This window comes from Camelus ferus, chromosome 1, assembly GCF_009834535.1.
Source record: "Camelus ferus isolate YT-003-E chromosome 1, BCGSAC_Cfer_1.0, whole genome shotgun sequence".
Taxonomy (NCBI): domain Eukaryota; kingdom Metazoa; phylum Chordata; class Mammalia; order Artiodactyla; family Camelidae; genus Camelus; species Camelus ferus.
In genome coordinates, this window is record NC_045696.1 from 89,549,662 (window position 1) to 89,568,865 (window position 19,204).

The 19,204-nt window shown below is 45.6% G+C and overlaps 1 protein-coding gene and 1 long non-coding RNA gene across 6 annotated transcripts in view; one reads left to right on the forward strand and one right to left on the reverse strand.

Moving 5' to 3' along the window:
* LOC102507727 (schwannomin-interacting protein 1) overlaps window positions 1–19,204 on the reverse strand; it is a 141,042-nt gene that overhangs the window by 111,730 nt on the left and 10,108 nt on the right. For 2 of the 5 annotated variants that reach the window (XM_032485433.1, XM_032485431.1), the window contains exon 2: window positions 3,330–4,022. In XM_032485433.1, the coding sequence (XP_032341324.1) occupies window positions 3,330–4,004 (675 nt within the window). In that variant the 5' untranslated portion in view covers window positions 4,005–4,022. Of the gene's footprint in view, window positions 1–3,329; window positions 4,023–4,228; window positions 4,385–4,536; window positions 4,832–5,150; window positions 5,217–19,204 lie in introns of those variants that run through there. The other 3 variants (XM_032485422.1, XM_032485424.1, XM_032485428.1) reach the window with 3 other exon arrangements.
* Window positions 337–19,020, forward strand: LOC116665585. The gene is made up of 3 exons (XR_004322246.1): window positions 337–416; window positions 17,007–17,015; window positions 19,011–19,020. It is a non-coding gene; the product is annotated as an uncharacterized LOC116665585 (long non-coding RNA).

Below are 19,204 nucleotides of genomic sequence, written 5' to 3' on the forward strand. Positions count from 1 at the left end.
ATACCTTTTTGAGAACTCAGTCCTTGTTTTGAGGGTATCGCTGCAGCCGAGAGGAAGGGAGGGGCACTGGACAGGGATGAGGAGGCCTGAATTCTGTCACTGCTTTGCTGGGCACAATCAACGTTATTCCGTTCAAACCAAGCCCTGTCTGTGAGAAGAGACTCATAAAGTCATGGGATTTTGATTGTTTCCTAGTTTACTTCTGTCGGTAACACTAAGGCAGTACAAGAGGGGACCTATCATTAGGAAACACTTTAAATTATTTTAGGAAGGTGGGAGCTCTTTCCTTTCCTTTTATGTCAACTGATTTTAAGCATTAAAAGGGAAAAAGCTTGCCTGGCATCAGAAGAAAGAACAAGACCCCTTTCATAGTTTTCTTACTGGGATCTTTGGTAAATCACTTCACCTCTCTGGGCGTCAATTTTCTCAACTGTACAATAAGGGGGTTGCCTTAGGTTTGGGCTGTTTGAGTCTTATAAACATTCATTCATTCATTCAATATTTGAGAACTGACTACTCCCCAGGCACCATCTCAGGCACTAAATTACAGCAATTAAAAGACGCAGGAAAGACCCCTGCACTCCAGTTCGATTCTAGAGAGACCAAAAATGAAGGCAAACTGAACAAGATAATGTCAGGCAGTGATAAGCACTAAGAAAATATATGAGGAGTGCCTGGTTCGGGGGTGGAGCACCCTACTCTACATTAGGGAGGGTGGTCAGGGACAGCATCTCTGAGCAGGTGAGTTGGGTACAGTCTGGACTGATGAGGAGGAAGTAGCCACCGGATTGCACACAGAGGTAACGGCGTGGGCAAGTCATTAGATGGGAATCGCTTACTTGGTTTTCCTCATAAGTAAAAGAGATGTACCTCTGTTTTTCATTTTATATGCCTCCTCCCAGTAGTACATACTAATTTCATTTAAACGTTTTACACACAGCTCTTTAAGGAGGAGCAAAAATATTATGTGATTTGAGCAACTCCTTTAAGGCAGGCTTCCTCTTCTACATCAATTCCACCAAGGTCCTCATGGTTATAAATTTTCCCACTTATTCCAGGCAGGAGTAAACAGGATTTAATCAGTGCTTTCCAAACTTTTATGACAGTGATCCACAGAGAGAAATAAATCTTAAACTGTGACCCAGTATCTACATAAAACTGAAACAAAACTTCGTAAAGAACCAATCTTACTGTGACTACCTGCAACGTACTGTAGTACATTTTCTTTTATTTCATTTTTTAAAAAGTGTTAAAGTGATTTCACAGGGGACTTACAGTTTGAAAAACACTATTTGAAATCAATATCTGCTAGTAATTTTGTTTGACTACAAACCAAAATATGGAAAGATTCAATATTAAATAGCCTCAAAGGCCACCTCCCCCTCCCATTTTTTTCTGCACACATACTTGCTTTAAATCAATGGAACCCAAATTTTTGTGGCTTGCAATGGAAATGCCCAGAGGGGATACTTTCGGGAGAACTGGAGAAGGAGTGGGGAGGAACCCACATGTGCAAATGGTTCACCTGGTGAGGAGACACCGCAGATTTCAAAAATTGCCCAGGAAGGAAAGATTCGGTTCTCACAGTAACAAGAAAGAAGAGGGGTGTGTGTGTTGGGGGAGGCAGGTCGGTTAGGTAAGCCATTAAATTGTAAGTTCCTAGAGAGGAGTCAGTCTGTATCCCTACCTCCCTCACAATAATTTGAGGCCCAACTGGACAGATGTGTAACTGCAGCGCTGAGAATCATACCTCGAATTTCGCACATAACACATGGGTCCTCAAGAACATTTCATTTAATAACTTTTGAATAATGGGGCTCATTGTCATCATTAAACCCTAACTTTGATACCCAATCATTACATTTTCCTGGAATGTATAAATGTCAGGCTGTAGTAAATGAAATTCGTTGATTTTCAAGTCACTGTTTAAGTCCAGGGAGCCTAATCGGGTATTTTTCTCAGCACTAAGAGGGAAAAGGCTGTTTTGAATTGCTAGGTACAGGAGAGAGTATTGGCTGTAATGGAAAGATTCCGAGTCTGCTAGTGGCCATAGTAAACAGCTGGGATTAAAACGAGTGTGTTAATTTCATAGGTAGTTTCTCAAGGGACACCAACCAGTGGGCTCTGTCAGCCAAGGACTCTCTCTGATAGAAACCATGCCAATTTCTCTGTGAAACGCAGTTACTGTCCTTACCCCTGAAGTCAGAAGTGCACGCACCCAATTTCCAGTAGCCCTAGGGCCCTGGAGCCGAAAAATTACACCTGCAAGCTAGCATTCTCCCACACTGCCACACAGCTGCCACACACAGAAAGCAGCTCATTTAAACTGTGTGCCCTTCAGCCCCATTTAGGAATATCATTAATGATTTCAAACTACAACTGTTGTTTTATCTTAAAACAGTGATAAACAGGGGGGCTACAATCCTGATGCTTTTCTTGAACTAATTTATTTGCTGTCCTCTCAGGGGCTAAAAACATGTTGAGACAAGTGTGAACCAGCCAGAGCTTCTTACTACAGATGTAGCCCCCTTTCCTTCCCGCTCTCTTTTCCACTCTGGCACCCTTCCCTCTGTGGGTTTCCTGAACTGAGGCAGAAGCCTCCGGTAAGGAACTGCAAGTGGCTCCTTATCAAAATAAGGAGGGATTCACAGGAGAGGGAGTGAGTCAGGCGACAGAGGAAAGAGCCACTCCTTCATCCTAGCAGGTCAATTCACCCCGTTCCCTCAGGTCAACAATGGGTCGGGATTCAGAAAGGAAAAAAGTCTCCGAGGAGGGCGGTCAAGCCATTAAAATTCAGGAGCACCCGCTTAAATGCGGGAGGGAACAAACGCCGCTGCCGGTGCGGAGGTGTGGGCAGGCGAATGCTTGCTTTTGCGCAGGGACAGCCTATATATGGGAGCGACATCAGTGGCAACGAAGTGAGACCCACCACGGTTGACAAAGCCACAACTATTACGACTTGAATTATCACCCGCAGGGCACCGGCTTCAGTGCCAAAATCTCCCCGCATTTATTTTCAGGCAAGTGACTCACAACCTCGTCTCCATAAGTAATTCCATTAAAATGAGTCGCCGGTTCCACTAACCTGACTTTCCGCTGCCCTCTGGCTGCCCCTCCCTCCTCTCCGCCCATCCTGCAAACCCAGACAGCTCCGAGACTGAGCAACCGTACCCCAGGGGAGCAGAAGGCAGGCTCTCCGGCCCGACCCCCACCCTCGGGGCAGGATGAATGGGGCCGCAGGCGCGCGGGGGCGCGGGGAGGGCGCGTGCGGGCGGTGCGCGGGGTGTGTACGTGTGTGCGCGCGTGGGCACGCACCCCGGCCAACTTACGGAGGTGGAGTTGGTCCTCGTCTGGCCCTGGTTCCGCACCTCCTGCTCCCGGAACTGCAGTCCAGCCAGATGCTTCTCCAGCGCCTCCCAGTCCATAGGGGGCACTGGGGGCTCCTCTGGGACGCAAGTCCCGCTGTCCGTGGGCTGAAGGCAGAGGCCTCCAGCGGCCGGGCCCCGACCGCCGCGCCGGCCCCCCGCCGGCTGGGGCTTCTGGACCGCCCGGCGGAGACCCCGAGAACCGCTCGGTCGGCCGGCCACCACCACGTTGCCATTGTGCCTGAGGTCCTGGGGGTCGTGCGGGTGGAGGTTGCCGTTGGGCACAGGGGGCGGCATGGCGGTGGTGGCGCCCCTGCCCCCGCCGCCGCCGCTTCGGGTCCTGGCGCTCACGTCCCCCGGCTCTCGGGCCGGACAGCGGTCATCGCGGTACCCTCGCTCGTCGCGCTCGTCCTCCTCCTCTTCCTCCTCCCCGTCCTCCTCCGGCGCCCACTCATCAATCACCTTCTTCTGGTAGACCGGGAAGGGCTCCTCATAGTCCTCCAGGGCAGACACCAAGTCCAGGCTGCCCCCCGGCGACGACGAGGATTTGCACTCGGAGCAAGGGGTCACTTTGGTGGAGTTGGACTGCGAACTGGCGCGGCTGCTGCTGCTGCTGCCGGCGTCACTGCCTAGATCCATCCCATCCTCTCGGTAATCCTGGGGGGAGGAGGCAAAGAGAGTGAGTCGCCGGGCCGAGCTTGCTCCTGCCGCCCGCCGCGAATGCCCCGGCCCAGTGCCCTGCGCCCGCCCGGCCTGGGGTGCGCCCCTCAAGGAGGCCGGGGGTTGGAAGACGGCACCAGCCTGAGGCTTCTCTCATCCCACTCCCTCCCCTGCCACAACCAGACTTCCTCAGAGCAACTAACCCTCAAATCAGCAAAGGGGGTGCCCAGCCACCGGCGCGCACACTTTCCATAAGAGGGACCTCAGGGCGCGCATGGACTTTGTTTTAACCATTTTGCGCCGGGCGCGCCCCTGCACCCCGCCCCAGGGATTCTCCGAGAACCAGACACTTTCCCAGAGAATTATAATTCCTTGGGGGCGGGGACCGAGAAGAGGGTGGGCGGCTACTAAATTCGCACCTCGCGCGGGGCGCCGAGACCACCCCCACCCGGCCCCGCCCCGCCCCCGCCGGCGGCGGGGAGCCCGGCTCCTCGCGCGAGCTGAGCTTTACTTTCTAAGGAACCGCAGGCAGCTCAGAGGTCTCACTCCCGCCTCCGCGCCTGCCGGGCCGGCCCCTCCTCGGCTCGCCGGAAGGCTCGGGGTGGGGGGCGTTCTCGGCTCCCGCCGGGCAGGGTGGCCCCCGCCGCCCCTAAAGGTGTGCCGGGTCCGGGCCCGGCGGCAGTCGCTGCGGGCGCCGCCGCCGCCCTGGGGGAGGGAGGACGCGCCCTCCCGGCACGGAGCCGGTCCCGCCACCGAGCATGCCCAGAGGCTGCCGGGCGCGGCGCAGTCCGCTCTCCCGGCTTTCTCGGCAGCAGACTGGGGCGGGAGACCGGGCGGGGATGGGGTTGGAGAGGCTGGGAAAAGGCCCGAGGGCAGGGGACTCGGGGCTCTAGGGGCGCAGACCCGGCCACTTAGCAGGGGCGGCGCCCTGGGGAGGGTGGTGAATTTAACCTCTCAGACACACTCATATATCCTGGGCGCGCCTCAAGCCCTCTCTGAGGGGCTCATTACCCTCCACCCCAAACCTCCCGGCGGTCCCAAGCGCAGGCCCGGTTTCTCCCAACCCACGCGGAAGTCCCCGAGTGACCCCTTGAAGGACCTCCCCCCACCCCCACGCGCACATACACAAGCCCATTTGGGAGCCCGGATGACGTGTGCTGGGTGGTCATGCACCATCATTTCCCTTCCACCTTCCTCTTGGCCGCTTCCTCTCCCTCCACCGCCCAGCTCCAGTCGCCTGGCCTGGCCGTCTGCCCTTACAAGTTCAGGCTGTGGGTGGAACCTGTTGCTTTAGCTCACGTTTTCTTTCCCCTCCCGGCTGCACGCTGAGGATGACCTGTGAGAGGTGTGTGTATGAGGAATGGAGGAGGAAGTATGAGATGGGACTGCTTTCTGGCATGGAGGTGCGGAATCTGTTCTCAAGGTTTGGGCGGGCTTCCAAAGCCCCCTTTGGCCACCTCCAATCAAGAGGACATTAAAGGAGGGGAAAAGGTGGGTGTCGGGTCACGTGCTCCTGTCACAGGCGCTGGCTTGGCTTCCTTAAAATTTTCAGGAAACTGAGTTGAAGAAACTAATGCTGGCTTTTTCAAAACACAGCGACTGCCCTAGTTTGGCAGCTCATCCTCTTTAGGAACAAGGTTCCATGAAGTGGAAGATACTACTGGAAAATGGATATGGGTCATATAGAGCCCCTTTTAAGGATGAAGACTTTCCTGTGAAGGAGCTGTTACCCAACCCCCGGGAAGTAGGACATGATTATGAAAAACAGCACTGAGAACTTAAATGGTCTCCCACATGCAAAGAAAGATAAATATGTGAGTGAGGTGATGGATGTGTTAACTAGATGGAGGGGGGTTTCCTTTCACAACATATATCTCTCTCTATATATAGAATATAAAATCACCATGGTGCACACTTTAAATATCTTACAACTTAGATGTCAGTTATACCTCAATAAAGCTGAAAAAATTTTTAAAAAGAAAAAGAAAATCAGTGCTTAATTGTACCGCACTTTGGAGAAAACCAGTTTCCCTGAACTTTCAAATTTGGGCCTGTTACTGATTATTCCCACTAAATTCTAGCCTGGACCAGGCCACTACCCTGGCTTGGCACCCTCCAGATGGAGGAACAGAGGAATGCTTGGAATTCTTTAGTAGGGAGTGGCTGTCACCCTGACATTTCTTCTAGGTCCTAACTGGGAGAGACCCTTTGTTTAAGTGATTTCAGTGAACTGCAACTCTTTGCTCTCTTAGGTAGACCCGAGCCAGGGGAGATAAACTAATCTTTTAACTTGCCTGGAAGCAGCTATCTAATGAATAACAGGAAAGGGGGCCTTCTAGTCTGGCCTCTTAACAGCTCTTCTGTAAAACAGGACTGATTATAACTTAAAATGTCTTTTATGGTAACATCTGTAAACAGCCTGCCTCGTGCTCCAAATATGGTTTGATTTTGAGGTTGCTGCAGAGCCCTGGGTCAGATGGCTGCCCCCCTGTGGAGTGGAGATGGCCCTGTGAGTGTTCAGAGATGTGGGTAGACAGCATTCTGTGCTGGGGACTAGATAGCTGCTTTTCAAGTGACTTGGCAAGGCTCAGGTCAGAAAAAGCTCCCTGCTCTGTGGCAGGACACAGGTAGACAGACAAGTGTGGATCAGCTGGGGTGATATGGGAGAGTTGTAGTGTCCGTCCAATTTTCAAACATCAGGACCTCTTCAGCCACCCACCCAGACTCCCTCCTGGGCTCTGGCTCAGCCCCCTGCTGCCCAGATGGTCTGTGTTCAGGGAATGCAAAATGAGGCCTTAGGAAAACATTTGGCAAGGTAAATCCATTGCCAAAAATGCATGGCATTTCAAAGCCAAATAGAAACATCTTTGAATTATCTGTCCTTTTAAATTATTTTCTGACCAGATATTCTGGATCAGATGGGAAAGTACCAGGTTTCCTTTTTTTCTTTTCTTTTCATGCAAGGTGCCTGGCTAGCCCAGTTTGCATTCTGTTTCCAACTTTCCATCTCCTGCCAAGAACCATCCCACTTTGGAACAGGAAGCTCTGCCAACTGCTTGGCCAGCAACAGTCTACAGATATGTCCAGCAGGATGGAGAGATGATTTGCAAAGTGATTGAGAGGCCCTGTCTTCCTGTTTACAGGAACAGTTCCCCAAGTCAAGGGCTTGGGGCTTACAGACTTAGATTTGTCCTCTGCAACCTCTGTAAATTAGATGTCAGACATGTGAGTCAGGTGGGTGTCATCCCAGACCAGCACCTTCCCCAATCAATCTCCAGGGTCCTGTCCCTCTCAATTCCCACTATCCCCACCCTAGTCTAGATCACTGTGTCCTGAAATTACTAAAGTCTCCCTACCATCTCTGCAAGCAGCCAGAGTGCCTTTCTACAATGCAAATCTAAGCAAGTCTCTCCAGACTTCATTAACCCCCGTTTCCCCTCCCATGGCTTCTCACTGCCTTTAAAAGAACTGCTTCCTGCCCAACCTCCTCCAACTTCTTTTGGTTAATTTCTACTCAGTCCTTTAAGTCTCAGCATCGATGTCACTTCCTCCTGGTAGGCCTCCCTGATTCTCTGTATTTGAGCGAAGAGGATCAGGTGACTTTCCTATGCTCCCATGATGCTCACTTCGCTTATCACACATGCTGTATCGAGGTTGCTGTTTAACTGCTTATCTTCTTGAGTAGAGTCAAGAATCCATTTTACAGCAAGACCCAGGCTTCAATATTTTTAAAATATTAAAAAATTTCATAAAACTCTTTATTTTGTAAAATCCTATTCTAATTCATTTAAAACAAAATGTGTTCACACTTCACCACTGACATCACAACCCTTAAATAGGTCAGAGTTCCTAGTGTGAAAAAATACTCTAAATTCCGTGAAGGAAGGGGCCATTTCTATCTTGTTCATAGTAATTGGAATGGAATAAGAACTTGACTGATATTTGTTGCTGCAATTATTAATAGTAACGTTGAATTCGTTTAATCCTCAAAAACCCTATAAAGAAGCGATTATCTCTATCTATAGGTGAAGAAGCTGAGGATGGGGAAGTGAAGAAAGCTGCCTAATGTCCAGAGCTGGAAAGCCAGGTGGCAGAGCCAGGATTTGAACCAAGGTAGCTAGGCGTCAGAATCCTTGCTCTTAGTCACTGAGCCAAGAGCTTAGTACCTCTTGGTCTAGATGCATATGGATGGATTCTGACCAAGCGAACATGTCAGAAAGGGTCTCGCTGCAGCAGCAGTTCTCCGTCCCCTGCCCTGCAGAGGCTCCTTGGGCAGTGCCTATTTCTATGCAGAGAAAAAGGCAGCTGGCAAGAGCAGCTGCTCCCCTCTGCTCACACGTGCTCCAGTCAGCCACCTCAGCTGTCAACCAGGTCAGCAACAGTCTGCTCGCTGGGGCATTTCATTGTCTAAAGGAAGAGTGTAGACACCTCAGAAAATGAATTTCACATTGTTATTAACTACATGCCTTAAATTCCCCCTCCCACTCCCCAAAACCAAATCCTTTAAGAAGGTAGCCACCCTAAGATTGAGATACTCACTTTGACATGGATAGGAAACTGAATAATACTCAAAGCGGAGGGATGAGATCATGTTCCTTAAGGGTCAGGGCTATTTATAGGATTTTAATCTGTAAAGGCAACATTTGAGAAAAGACAGGATTGAAATATTTAAATCGTAAGGAGTATGAATTGGTGGGGAAAAGATTTATTTGCAAAACTCCCAAACCAATTCTGAAGTTATTAGCCCTAACGCTGAACCTTCTCTAAGTTGTGGCATTTAGAGTAATAAAGAAATGGCTGGCAAAGGGGTTTGTATTTCATCTTTATTACGTGAATTACATGCGAGTCACATGCGGTCCACAGATGCTCTCCTGTTTCATCACCTGAGTGTAACTACAAGGGAATATTTAACAGCACTGCGGGGCGAAGTGTCCTGGACATAGAACATCTGGGCTTCGTTTCCAGCCCTGTCTCTAACCACCTTTGTGACCTCAGTTTCCTCATGAAGGGGGCTGGACTGCATGATCATGGTGTTAAGAAAATATTAAGAACAAATTAAATGAATGGGTAAGTGAATGAATTCAAAGGCTGCTTCTAGCTTAAAGACCCTTCGGAAATGTGTGAATCATTTTATCACTTTCCTTCTTGTGAGATACAAAGTTTGTTCCTCCCCTAATTTAAAACCAAGGTCTGTCTCCATTAGGCAGGTTGAATGCATGGTATTTTTTCTATATTTCTGTGGAGCCAATGGGTTGATCTTAACTGATTAGTCTGTCTGTGTAGGTACCTTGGAGATGGATTTTATATGTCCTAAAATAGTTTTTTTCTTTCTTTCATTTATAGAGCTGTACTTTAGTGAAAAGGCCTCTTTAAAAAATTAGCATCTGAAATGTTTTGAATCTCTAGCAAACCATGAGACTGCATTTATTTCCTACGTTTTCCTCAATAAAAATGAAATGGCAAAATCTAGGCAAAACTCAGCCCTTAACAGAGAGCTCCAATGACCTATTTTCTAAACCTGAAACCAGGACACTTGGCTTGACAAATACTACAGCACTTAGGGAAACTAGGTGAATGCATGTTTGAAGTGAAGATTACCCTGAAGTCTGTGGGCACTGGTGCGCTCGAAGGGCAGCAAAGGGGCAGCGTCTTTATCGGAGAAAAGCCACATGGAGGGTGTCAGGACCTCAGCATACGGCCGCACAGACCGTGCCCTGAACAGTGCCAGGAGGCCTGTGACCTGCACCACAGGTCCCTGCCGGGAGGGACCATTTGGCACCCTTAGCATAGGTGGCAATGTAAATGACGCCCCCTGTAGTTGCTCAGTGGAAAACGGTAAACTGGGTGCTACTGGGAATTCCCCTGGTAGGAAATTTGTTCTCTGCTGACAAGATTGGAAGAGGAGAGCTGCTCTTCTTCTCCTAATCAAGTCATACCTCAGATTGGATGGCCCTGACACAAATTCAACATGTCTAAACTCTCCGGTCTTTTTCCAGAAGTTTTCTGTCATCAGGTTCTGCTTTCCTTAAGTGCTTAGCAATTCTTGAAAGTGCAATCTGTAAGCAACTCTCAATTTATTTTTTGAGCTCTATTGAAGGGCATAAAGTACATAAAAGGATGTTTAGGAAAAGCTGGGGACGTTTGCAGACACACTGCATGAGCTCAGGGAAGCATCACAAGTGATGGGCACTGAAGCCCACATGCACATTCCTCAACACAGGATCAAGTGCCTCAGAAATTGCGTGCCTTGGACTTTGATGTGTTCTGGTCACTTCTTGGCATAACTTTGGAAGCACTATAAAATTAGAAGATAGCTGCTGGCATTTGCCAATGCAATGTGAGCAGGAGGAATACATTTGAAAGTGAAGAAGGAGAGGGGGCGGGTATAGCTCGGTGGTAGAGCGCATGCCTAGTATGTACCAGGTCCTGGGTTCAATCTCCAGCACCTCCATTAAAAAAAAAAAAAAAAGTGAAGAAGCAGCATGGTGGGATGGGAGATAACTCTTCCAAGAGACTTGGCTCTGCCTCTGACCAGGTTTGCATTTATGGGCAAGGCGGTCCCTGGAGATCTTTGGACCACTGGTCTCATCATGGAGTTGTATGACGTTGTCAGATGGCTCCAAGCCTCAGGCAAGTGAGGTAAATGAGTGAAGCTGGCAGCAGGGGCAACAGAAAGGAACAGGGTGAGCCACTGAGTCACTAAACAGCATGCACAAAGCCATCCATATTAAAATTCAGAACAAAAAGCAGGTTTACCCTCAGTTTACCCCTGAATTACCACTTGGGCCTCTGCTCTGAGCTCTATATCCCTGGAGTTGAAGTCTGTATGGAAATGAGTTAGGGAGACCATACAACTTGGCTGGTACAAGCTGGTCCTGCTTTATACCTGTTGTCCTGCCATAATTATTAATGGTGCCCTCCTTCATTCTCAAAAGTGTCCCAGTTTCCATAATAAAGTATATGATCATCCCACGGAAAGGGACTCAGCAGTGACTGAACCTGTGGAGCAGCATCACCCAGATCTGTCCAAACCTTCAGATGAAGTTGAGCAGATTTGGTGGCATTGTTTTATAGGTCTTTAGTAATTAAAATAAATTTCCAAAATATCGCAACAAAATGGTTCAATAAAAAGCATTGTGTCATGAATTTAATTAAAAAACACAGAAAATATATGAGAGGCTATCAGTTTGTTAAAAGTGTTCAACTTTACTAGTAATCAAAGAAATGCAATTTCAACAGTAATGAGGTAATATTTTGCCTGTAAAAGTATTTTAAAATTATTTAGAACTACAATGCTCAATGTCAGAATGGATGTGATGGAAGGAACGCTCATGTCCTTTTGGTGGGCTTATAAATTGGTTGATACAAACTTTCTGAAATACTATGTGATATTATGTTTTAAATATCATTCCAAAGTTTATACTCCATGGCCTGTTAATTGAACAAACATTTACTGAGACCTGTTACATGCCAGGCGATGGGAGGTAGAGAGGTGAAAGAGTCAAATACAACTTGCCCCCCAAATGGAACTTCACTGTAGTGGAGAAAAAGACATCATGGAGGAAAGAAATATGTGACAATTTAGATTACAGTTTGTAGTAAGTACCCCAAAGGTAGACAGATATGATGCTGAGAGAGCCTGGAGGTAGCATGTGTGTCCCGGGAGGTTCAGGAAATGGGTTGGTCAGCTGAAGAGGGAGGGAAGGGTGTTACAGGCAGAGGGAACATTGGGAACAAAGGTTTTGAGGCTGAAAGCAGCTCAGCACAAGTGAGTTACTGAAAGAAAACCACTAGGTTGGAGCAAAAGAGTCCAGGAAAAGTGGCAGCAAAATGAAGGTGGAAGGGGGGGGGCAGAGGTTGCCATTTAAGATCCTCATCTTAACAGCCACTTTAAGGGCTGTGAAAGCAGACTGACATTTTAGAAACTTTCTCCACGGTGGGGAACTGCATGGGGAGAGGACAGAGCAGGCTATAGAGAGACCAGTTAGGTAGCAAATATAGTAGTCCAGGAAAGAGATGAATATGGCTTGGATGAGAGTTGGGGAGATGGAGTGAAACGGAAATATTAAAGATACATTAAGATGGTAGAATCAGCAGGACCTGGTGACTGAATAGATGGGGGTGGGGAGGGAGAGAGAGATGTCACTGATGGTTTCCAGGTTGTTATCATAGGGAATTTAGTGGAAAGGTGATGTCTCTTTACTGAAATGGGCAATTAGGAGGAGGGAGTTTTGGCATGGGAGCAGAAAGATGGAAAATATTGAGTCCTTTTTGGGCATTTTCTGTTTGAAATGGTATGAGACACATAAGTGGAGATGACTAGAAATTGTTTGGGTATGTAGGTCTGGAGCTTAGAAAAATGATCTGGGGCTGGTGATGTAAGTCTATGGGAGTCACAGCATAGAGATGGTATTTGAAAGCTTGGGTATAGGTGACATCATCTGGAGACAAATATAGAGAGTGAGAAGAGAAGGCCAGGTATCTAGCCCCGAGGAACTCCGTTGTTTACAGATGGAGGAGAAGAAGAGTGTGTTTGTAAGGAAGACAAGGAACAGAATAGGAGGAGAGACAATAGTTACTCTTTAAAAAATGTAGCCTAAGGACACAGAAATGAGGATCTAGATTTATGCATAAAGAGGCTCACTGTGGCATTTACAATAGTGAAAAATTAGCTCCATCCTAAATGTCAAGAAATGGGAAGATGTTTAAGTAAATTGTGACATATTCATTCTGTGGAATAAATGCAGTCAAATCAGATGCTTTTGAAAATTATAACATTAAATGAATAAAAGAGGGCATACTGTTATACACACAATGTGATCCACATTTTAAAAAAGTAAATGGTTATACACCTCGAAAAAGATGTAGCCAAATGTTAAGAGTGGTTAACTAGGGATGGCAAGATCGCAGGTGATTTTTTTTTTACCTTTGTATCTATTTTTATTTTTCAGTTTCTTTACAGTTGTCACAAAGTAGATGGTAGTATTTTTACAAAGCAGAGAACAAATTACAGATATTTGTTTTCCTTAAAATGAATGATTCTGAATTTGTTAAAGAATACCATTAAAATCATTGTTCAGGTGAGAGAGAATTTATATAAACTGTGTGATGAATCCTTTTATAAAACCAGTAATTTTTATGGTTCCATTAAATCACCTATTAAAGTTTTTGAATATCAAATTTTATTTCAAAATATAGATTGAGCCAGCACACTTTTGAAAAAAAGTTTGAGGTCATAATAAACAGAAGTAGGGGACAGCAAATTTTTCCTGTAAACGGCTAAATAGTAAATGTTTTCAACTTTGTGAGTCATGTAGACATGTTACCTATTTTTTTTTTCCCCTAAGGAAACCTTTAAAAACGCTCTTAGTTCTCAGGGCATACAAAACCATGTTGCAGGCTGGATTTGGCCCACAGACCCCAGTTTGATGACTTCTGTAGTAAAGGATGAATACATAAGAAAAGCCCATGACTACTTTTTCCATAAAAGCTAACATAATATTGGGATTGAAGCTAGGTGAATCTTCAATTATTAGAGTCCTAGAACCAGTTTGGGTTTATTTCTCATTAGGAAGCAGAATAAATGGAAGAGGTCTAAAAAAGAAAACTTAAAAAAAAAGTTAATATATATTTGAATGGAAAACTGATCCTATGAAATTGGTACTTTGACCTAGAAAATAAAAGCTAAAGGAAATTTTTATTTACTTGTAAAATGAAGAATCTGGCCATAATTCTTCTGTAATCTTAGATTTTTGGTACTATGAGGGGAGTGTTGCAGTTCTATACAAGAATCTCTTCACTTGTTCCTGCCACAAACCTGGGAGCCACCTTTGTCCCTCCCTCTGTGTCTCGCCTCCAGTCACCAGTTGATGTCCTTAGTGCTGACAGTGCTCCATGCAGATCCCTGGTTCTGGCCACTACACAACCCTCCCTACGCACCCCGCTGCTGTGAGTATTGGCTATGAAGGCTCACAGCTATCCTCTACAGCGCAACTTATCCCTCCGCCTTCATCAGGCCATCTGAGCCACATCCTACTTGGCATTTCCCCAGCCCCATCCCTGCTTCCCTCACTTCCTTATAGGCTTATCCTTAATAAGCCACCTGCATCCAAATCCCTGTCTCAGGCTCTGCTTCTAGGGAATCTGACTTAATACACCAAGTCCCAGTGATTCTACTTCCTAAGTACATTTGGCTTTCTGATCACTGCATCTGCTTGGAGAGAGGATACAGGACTGGTTATCCTTATAATTTTATTCTAATCCATGAATAAATTCAGAATGTATGATGTCAGTAACTTTTATGAATACCAGGAAATAGTTCTTATAAAATATGCAGCAATGATCCAAAAAACAAAAACACCCACATGGGTAAACAAAGAGCCTGGAAGAGGTTTAGCTTTCAATTGACATTACTATATAGAATTATTGCTAGTATTGTTTGTGAGTGGAAACAGCTGCCTCTCCAATATTATCAATTTTGCTAATTGTTACTGATTATGTTTTTAAAATTATACAAATAACTAAGGCCTATAAATAATCTTTTATTATAAGAATTTTCCATTTTATTATACTGTAACAGGTTCATTGATGCTTAATACGATGTGGTTATTTGCTGACTCTGAAGGATACCTTAATTAAGATATGCATACATGTTCAATTTATCTTCTCAATTACACCTACATTAAAATCTTTAAAATCATGTTTGCAAAAGCAGTCAAGGAGTGGAGCCATGTAACTGTGACCTTGTGCTCTGTTGCATCTGGTCAGTGACTCGCAGTAACCTTCAAGAATAAGCTCCGAGTAAATCAGCGGGTTCTGTGCCTGGCTGTGGGGGAAGTGTGCACAGAGCCTAGCAGTCCAAGGGCTGGGTCAGGTGCAGAAGCGGGAGCTGGAAGCATGATGAACACAGAGCCCCTGCAACCGCCGGGGAGAGGGAGCACAAAAGCATGGAGCCTCCCCAGGGGAGACCGAACCATTTTTCCCTCCTCCCTCTTCACTTTCCCTCTTCTGGAAGAAGGAAATCAGCTCCTTCCCTACTTTCTCAATGAAATACATTTTGCTTCAAGTTATTCATAGTTATTTTCAACTATTTATTTCAACAATAAATCTATTATGAAAAATCAAAGTGGACCATTCTTTGGTTTGATAATCAGTGAAACTGAGTGTTTAGTGTTTAGATAGCCATGATCAGGATATAAATTGCCCAGCAACAGAGACTAAAAGCCTCTTTTCCCCTCCTTTCTTACTTCTTGGGTTAAAACCAAAACAAAAACAAAAACCAGACACCCCTGAGTATGCTGTTATTTAAAGAGAAGTAAGTCCGTGTGATTCCAATACCTATGGTAAGTCTATTTCCTAGGAGTCTCTTTTCACTCTCTTAAAGTAACTTCAGTGAATTACAGCCACATTCCGCAGCCTGAGCATAGGTGTATGGCTCAAATCCCTCCCCCGTGCTCAGTGGAAGAGCCAGGCTCTCCCTCAGGTAGGATCTGGGCATAGTGCTGGAGGGTGGCGGGGTTGGCCTGAGATGACAGGTGGGCCCAAGGGGCAGGATCTGGTCCTAGGCTGTTGGAGCAAGTCACAATCACTTGGCTACCACCTCCAGGATTTTGCCATACGATATTCCGCCTCTACTCCTATTTACATAGCATTTTTCTTTGAATCAACTTGTTTTTAAATTAAATTCATTCAAAGAGGAAATTTTATATCACTCTGATAAATGGAATGTAAGTATTATCTGCTAAAATAGAAGTGAAGTGTACATATACTACGTTTCATCAGTTCCAAAAATAATTTTTAATGCCTCTGAAATTGGGATGTATCTTAGAAAATGGCAGCTTGTTATAATTGGCAACATCTCTGTTGTTCTTAGTAGCACATGAAATAATGAGGTGCTTTACATGTCAATGGTACATTAGGTTTGATGAAATATAGTAAATTGTATTAAAAACAATGCTGCTAAACTTTTAAAAATGAAAAGTAAAAATGCCAAATAAAAAAAGAATACCTCAAATCGACTTATAAAATATATGGCTGAATATAAGCTTCTTATTGATGATAATGGGCCCTTTGGATCAAAATATCTAGAAGTCCTAACTGGTAGTTTCAGACAAAGGTGAGGACCCACACTAGTGAAACAGATCTGTCAGTTTCTGTATTAACCCACTAAAAATCGGAACTCCCATGAGGACGTGGTTGGCCAGCTCAAAAGCTATTTTACCTGTTACAAAACATTTTTTATAAGGTATGTTATTTAACTATTTTATCTGTTATATTTAAGTGTATACATACATACTCAGCAACTTCAGGATGTAATATTTCAACATATAGCTGAATAAAACAGAGGTGCCTGTAGAATTCAGGGGATGGGAGTCCTTTCCTATTGGTGTGATTCCTGGCTGCCTGTGCTTCTAACTGGCATGGCCTGGGGTTCAGTTATTGAGGACTTGGAACATTTATGATTATGCTCAAACACCTCACGCCTGATTTATGAGGTCTAGGTAAGGCTGATTACCAGGGCACGATGACATTTGTCTCATCCTAAGCATTATTCTCTGTGAAATTACAGATTTTATGCCCCCAATCCCCCCTCCTCCCAAATATATATGAATGGAAATACAAGACTGTTGAAAGACACTTGTCTGAGTATCACCTAAAAATTACTGTGTATCACACTTTAGGCAACATTCTTCTGGGTGGAGCACCAAATAGGAAGGACTCAGCAGAGACAGGGTCAATCGAGTTACAGCTAGAGCCAGGTAGGTCAGGTGGGTTGGGGAAGGCAGTTAGGAGGGAAAGCCTGGAGGGGCTGCCCAGGACCAAAGCATTGACCCAGACCTCTAGAGAAGGCCCTTGGGTGGGGAGGTGCTACCTTAAGGAGACAGCAGCATTCAGGTTTCCATTCCTCTATTCATTCAGTTACTCATTCATTGAAATACCTACTATGTGCCAGGCACTGGGTTGGGTTCTAGAGAGAAGAAGTTGGAAGAGGTCAAAGAACTCACAGTCTAGAAAGGAAATAAAAAATCTCAGTGATTACAGTTGGGTTTCAAAGTAGTCGGGGTGGGGGTGTAGTCAAAGAATGCAGTGGAAGAAAATATTGGAGAGGGCATTGTGAACAGCTCAGGGAAGCCTTTCAAGAGGAGTGATGCTTGCATTAAGTCTTGAGGTATAAACAGAAGTCCTCCAGAGGCCGAATGACACAAGGACAGCCCGAACAGTATGGTCAAAGTTTAGAGGTGTAAGAAAGCAGGATGTTACCCACAAATGAGAGAAGTTAGGATAACTGGAATAGAGAGTAAGTATTGCAGGACAGTAGAGAAAGACGCTGGAAATGGTAGGAAAGCAAGAGCTGGATGTGAGGGATACTGAAACTGAATTTGAACTCGAAGTCGACAGAGAGACATGAAGGGTTTTAAGCCAGAACTGGCTGGAATATACACGTGTTTTCTGTGTGGACGGATGTTGATAAAAAGTAAATTCTTTATCAAAACAACCCAAAGGCCTTAGCCAGAGTGCTAGACAGTCAGCAGATAGAGATCTGCGTCACTTAAAAAAAACGATTTAACATATAATCAAGGGATAGGATAGCGGGCTGCTGAAAGAGCATGCACGTGCAGACAATCAGCCTTGCGCACGCGAGGCGTCGCGTGCGCCACACACCAGCACGATGGGGTGTCCCAGGTGAGAACGAGAGTCTGGAAAGAAAGGAAGAGAAGTAGCACGAGCTGAACTTCACAGTGGATGTTCAGGAAGCGCCGAACCTCCCTCCAGGAGGTGACGATGACAGGGATAGCTGGAGAATGACGGAGGCATTCCCTCTCTACATCTAAGGGAATCCATGGATCAATTCTTATTTGTACATCTATATATTTAAAAAAACTTTTTATTGTGTGAACCCTTCAAACATTCACATAATCGAGCAGTACAGTGAACCCCACGAACCCATCAACCAGCTCTGGCAACAGTCGACCTACAGCAATCTTATTTCACCTGTAATCCTCCTATTACATGATTCTGAAGCAAATCGCAGACATCCTGTCATTTTAAGATAAGGGTCTTTATTCTAAACCCCAGTCTGTGTCAGAATCAGAGGATATGTGGACCCTTGCACTGTGGCTAGAAAAACAATGAAAATGAACAAGCACAGAAGCAAAGTCTTCTCTCTCATAAAGAGAAATTAAAAATCAGACAATATGAATGTGATTATCACTTATTTAGAGAAAGGGGTAAAATAGAATAACTTATAAATAACACTAAGCTGGTGAAGTTACTATCAAAATCCTATGACATGAACTAAACTAATGAGGTTAAACAGATGAGGAAACAGAAGGAAATTAAATTTAAAAATGTGCAAACTAAAGTGTCAAAGAAATAATGATTAGGCTGGAAAGAAAAACCTGAGAGCAGAAAGAGACCTGGGCCGAGGGTGGGATGGGGAGGCAGATTGAGTGTAAATTGGAATATAAACTCGCCCATTTAAAAGATCCCAATTAACTCCTTCATGTGGTAATGACTTACCGAGCGCCTGCCTCGTGCAGGGCCCTGGAATGTCTCTGGAATGTCACGTGCCTTCAGTAAACCACCTCTGCCGCTTAAAGAGGAGTCAACAAGTGACCTGGGGGCAGGCAGCTGCATCTACCTAGATTCTGCCTGAACCTCATCCAATTTCTTTATTAAACACCTGGCTTCTTGAGAAATAGCGGCAACTGGAAGGGGTTCAAAGGAGTGGAACAGAAAATAATTAGAGGAAGAGATTGATTTTAACGGAAAGATCAAAGGAACCAAATATAGGGAACTTGGCTAAGCCAGAGCTCAGGGAAAAAAAAATGAGCTATTTGAGGCATGTAAAGAACAAAACAAAATAAGAAATATTGAGCTGGCGCGCAGAGCATAATGCAGAACCTGGGACGGACACAGGGAAAGGCTGCTGAGGGCAGGCCGAGGCGCTCGCCTGGCACTGGACTGTACGTCAGCCCCGCTGAGCACACTCTGACGTTAAGCAGGCTTCTTTCTGCTCAACGGCTACCTTGTTTAGAACACCAGCTTCCAGAGAGCGGGCATTATTTGTGACCTTTCAACTTTGGAAAAGAAAGTGTGCTGAATCAGTCCCTCCCTGGTGAGCAGGATGGGAAGGGAGGGGAAAGAATATTTTCTCTCAAATGTAATTCATAGATAAG